Below are 5126 nucleotides of genomic sequence, written 5' to 3' on the forward strand. Positions count from 1 at the left end.
TTTCCAGAGGGGCCGAGCAAAGCCGGGTCAGTTAAAGTATTATAGATAGACCAAATGCATATAAATAATAATAATATTAATAATAATAATAATAATAATAATAACTATATATAGTGGAGTGGGCTTATTATTCATATTTTCTGGTGGGAGGACAGCTTGATTGACTGCAGATATCTCCAGTTCCCGAAAATAGATTTCTTAGATTTTAATGGAATTAAAAACTAGAGAATCCCACCTACCAAATGGTACTGGGGACTAGGGGATCAGAGTTCAGGAGGCAGAGCAATCTGCCAACGAGTATATAATACTACATACCAGGTGTATGGAGCTGGAGCAGTAATCAGCTGCTGGAAGGCTGATATCTCTGGTTCTGGGAACAGTAGAGACAATCTGCTAGTGTCCATCAAAGGATGAGAGTCCCAGCTTTTGGAATATATCCTCAGAAAAACTCTAAAGGCCCCCATACACTAGCCGATTTTGGTTAGATTTCGGGCAGATCAGTCGGATCTGGCCGAAATCGGACCAAAATCGGCTAGTTTTGATGTCCCCTCAGATCCGATGCGCGGTCCCATGCGCATCGGATCTGCGTCGGGTGGTCGGACCTGCTGCACGTCCGACCACCCGACTTGGGACCTAGTGGGGCGGCGCGGCGGTGGAGGGAGCAGGGGGGGCTAGGGACGCTGCGGGGGACACAGGCGGCATAGAGCCGGGCAGGGGGAGCCAGGAGCTGTCAGTACTACCGAATAAAAAAAAAAAGCCCATACAATGAATGGGCGGCCTGTGATTGGCTAAGCGCTCTCTCAGCCAGTCAGCAATTGACTGAGAGAGCGCTCAGCCAATCACAGGCTGCCCACATCAAGTGCCAATCTAATCAAGCTCCCCCGGGGAGCAGCCGGGGAAGCTCAGGGGGAAGTCGGGGGCGACTTGTCCTAAAATATCTGACTGGGAAGAGCAATTAACAGGCTTAGATGGGGACCACTGCTTTAAAGTCAGATATCTCTAATTCCCAAGGGCCGATTTTTAAAATTCTTGTACCCATCGAAAGAGGGGACCCTCAGCTTTCAGCCTATGGTCCTTAGACTCCTGGGGAGGTTTCTGGGTACTCAGAAACCCCCCCTGCGTGCGCTACTGCTGTACAAGCAAAAGGTATAATATTTAGCAGAATGTAATTTAATCCTGTGCTTTAAAGGCTGTATTTCTGCAAAATGTAATGTAGAATGTAATGTAGAATTAGGTTATGTACAACAACAAGGAACCAGTTATTTTAGGTACGAGATATGAGTTGTTTCATGAACCCAACAGACATTATCACAAATGCACACTCCAGAGAACTCTTCAATCCAGTAAAAATGGCAATTCGCTGTACGCAGAGGTGTGCAAATTTTATAAATTGTGTTATGTGGAAGGAGTGCATAAAAAAATGAGCAGATCATCCTGTACCCAATAAAAGTGACAATTTTTATTAGCTGACTCATATAGAAGGATATTAGTGGGGAAAAGGAAATAATTATAGATTCTTTAAAAATGTATTTAAAAAAATAAAAGAAAGTCAATATCTTACACATTTTATTTAATTAGAAAGGTGTTAAATAAAAATTTGAAGTAATCTGCAACCATTCTAAAATAAAATGTTCCAAAGCAATTATCTTTGGCTGAAATACAGTAGATGCTTTCATTAAATTGACACGTGACACCTTTTAAGAATCTCAAATGTGTCATTCCTGGCATTTCTGGTACTTGGTTTGGGTTATTTCCCATAATCATTTGTGTCCTTCCCCAGGTTGCACCATATACAATTACCTCACAACTCTACTACGAGTGCCACAAATAAGCTTTTACAATCATATTGCACTATTCAAAGTAACAAGCTTAATGGAAATAGCTTGCGAAGTGCTAGGTAATGTAACCTGTGGCTTTCATGAGTGAAACTTTTTTTAAAAACGTTTTGTTTATAGTGGATTAGCTTTTAAACTCCAAGAGGAATTCTGATTACTCGTGAAACTATTTATTTCCTATATACCAGCATAGCTTAATGTTTGCAAAGCCATAAATGATTTCTCAATCTTATCTCCACTGAGTTGAGGACTATAACAATTTGCAATAGATCAAATGTAAATTTATATACTAAGGAGGTCATTCCGATTGCTCTGCTCGCAAAGCTGCGAATTTCGTGAATGTGAATGTCCCCACAGACATTCGCATTCGTGTGGGGCCGAATTAATTCAATGGGCTCCGACCATTGAATGATTTCTTAAGCGTTTGCAAATCAAAGTCACGCTATGGTGACTCAGATTTGCAGCTCCCAGCTACGTGAACAGGGAGGGCAGCTTACATCCGGTGACGTCAGCTATCCACCCCCAGCACCTGTGTCACACCACCATTTGCATGGGAACACCCAGTGTTTGCAGGGGATCGCCTATGAAACGATGGGCGTTCCCATGTGTGCCACCCATGCCCACCACCTTTTCAGAGTTGTAGAAAAAGCAACTTGTTATCTCCAATTAGGCCTACATTATCAATAGCACTTTTTAAAGATGCTGCAATCAGTCACTGCCATAAATGCCTAGATAATGAAGCAAACACAATACTAGTTTTGCAATTACATAACTGAGGAACATACAGATACACATATCAATATTTAATATCAATATATGTTTTACACAAATAAGAATACTGATAGTAATTTATTACAGGTTGAGTATCCGGTATCCGGACATCCCTTATCCGAATTATTCCAAAAACCGTGGTTTTTGTAATCATTCGAATTTTTTTATATTTTTTTTAACCCCCCCTAACCCTCTTTTCATACTTACAAAGTCCCCAGGCGTCCACAGCAGGCCTCCGGCATCTTCTCCAGGGTCTCCAGCGGTCCCAGGAATGCATTGCGCGAGTGTGCGCGCGCGCCGGTGACGTCACCGGTGCGCGCGCACACTCGCGCAATGCATTCCTGGGACTGCTGGAGACCCTGGAGAAGATGCCGGAGGCCTGCTGTGGACGCCTAGGGACTGCGTGGACGCCGAGGGACCACCGGACACCATCAGGGGACAGGTAAGTATGCTTTAAAAAAAAATATTCCAAAAACCGCAAAATTCCCCTATCCGGAATGCTCGTGGTCCCGAGCATTTCGGATAGGGGATACTCAACCTGTACTATTTGCTATTGCAGGCTAATTATTGCAGTCTGTTTTCTCAACACAATCATTTTTTACATAATATATAATTAACCCTTTGAGTGTCAACATTGTTGTGAGATCCTCAAAATAGCCACTAAAAATGCCAGCGCCGCTCTCAGCTACTGAACCTTTAGTAGATATAAATACAAATACAGCCAAGTCAATTAACTGAAGTTTAGTTAAACATTGAACTCAAAAAAAGGACAGTCACTGTGAGCGGCATTGGCATTTTTAGCAGATATTTTGAGGATCTCTCACAGCAACGTTGGCACTCAAATGGTTAAGCTTAAGAGTAAAAATTAAACATTACCCACTCTGTTTGCAGGGAGAAGATAATGGAAAATCAGAGTATTGTGACTCAGTTTTTCTTGGTTGGGTTTACTATCTCTGTAGAACTGCAGTTTTTTCTTTTTGTGATTTTCTTTGCTATCTACCTATTGACTGTGACTGCTAATGTTGCTATCATTAGTTTGGTGCGCATAGACACTAGACTTCATACTCCCATGTACTTCTTTCTTAGCCAGCTATCTTTCCTAGAGATCTGGTACACATCATCCATTGCTCCTAAACTGTTGGCTAATTTGGCTGGCTGGAAATACATTTCACTATCTGGTTGCCTCTCACAAACATATTTTTACTTTTCTTTGGGTTCCACAGAGTTTTTCATTCTGGGAGTGATGGCCATTGATCGATACTTGGCTATTTGCAACCCACTACGTTATCCATCCATCATGAATGCTCAAGTATGTGTACAGGCTGTTTCAGCTTGCTGGTCAGTTGCGTTCCTCTCTGTGTTTTTCCTTATGCTTCTGATATCTCGGTTAACATTTTGCCCACCTGCAATCATCAATCATTTCTTCTGTGACCTCCCACCTCTTCTCCAGCTTTCATGCCAAGACACATTGCTAGAAGAAATTGTAGTCTTCTTTTTTGCTTGTAGTATCATCCTTACCTCATTGCTCCTTACTGTTGTATCCTATGTGCTCATTATATCTACCATCTCTAAAATTCCATCCACAAAAGGGAGGCAAAAAGCTTTCTCAACCTGTGCTTCACATTTCACAGTGGTCACTATTCTGTATGGAACTGTCATATTTATTTACGTTCGACCCAGTGTGTCTGACTCAATGGATGCCAATAAGGTGTTAGGAGTATTCAACACAGTGGTGACACCATTGCTCAACCCTGTAATTTATTGTCTACGGAACAAAGAAGCAAAAGAAGCTCTGAGGAAGGTGATGAACCTAAAGCTGTCAAGGATGGATGGTCTCTACTTTTCCAAATAACTATGGGCAGGAGAGCATGTATTGTTTATTCCCACTGAGAAAATACAATAATAGGAAGAATATTACTCAATGGACAGATGCCAATAATTGGCCTACATGTGTGAACTATCCAATGGGCTTTTAATTACTGTTTAAAAAATTCTTAATTAAAAAGTTAAAATAAATTGCTAAAAAACCCAATAAAATGGAAAATATGGAACTGAAGTGTAACAGAATATACCCTCTAAGTATTCATACAATATATTAATACAACCCAGCTTAATAGCATACATTAGAATTAATATGATTGAAAATATTACAATATTTTTTTTATTATTTTAATTTAATAGTAAGCATGCAATATCATTTACATAAATCGTATTCATCAAATATCAGCAGAATGTCAACATTTTAGTAACAATTATATCGTTTTAATAATGTTACATTTTATTGTATCCCCCCCCCCCCATGCAAATTGACTACAAGTAAGCCCAAATGTATATGTGAATGCTGTAGGCGTATTTGATAGTGACACATAACAGTCCAGTCTCTTGTCCACCAAACCTCAATCAGGTGTTTGTACTGTATTTGTATTAATCAAATCAATAATGATTTTATTGTTGACCATATTGCTATAAAACCAATTTTTGGCACTGTATTCTGCATTCTCAAATGATGCTTTGGCTACA

At 40.4% G+C, this 5126-nt stretch overlaps 1 protein-coding gene across 1 annotated transcript; it reads left to right on the plus strand.

Annotated features, from left to right (window-relative positions):
- The first annotated feature begins 3507 nt into the window (after positions 1-3507).
- LOC146079808 (olfactory receptor 6M1-like) lies at positions 3508-4458 on the plus strand. The gene has a single exon (XM_083186453.1). It carries the CDS (start codon positions 3508-3510, stop codon positions 4456-4458), a length of 951 nt encoding a protein of 316 aa, XP_083042579.1.
- The last annotated feature ends 668 nt before the right edge of the window (positions 4459-5126 follow it).

Source organism: Crinia signifera, chromosome 1, assembly GCF_055691185.1.
Source record: "Crinia signifera chromosome 1, ASM5569118v1, whole genome shotgun sequence".
In the NCBI taxonomy this organism is placed as follows: Eukaryota; Metazoa; Chordata; class Amphibia; order Anura; family Myobatrachidae; genus Crinia; species Crinia signifera.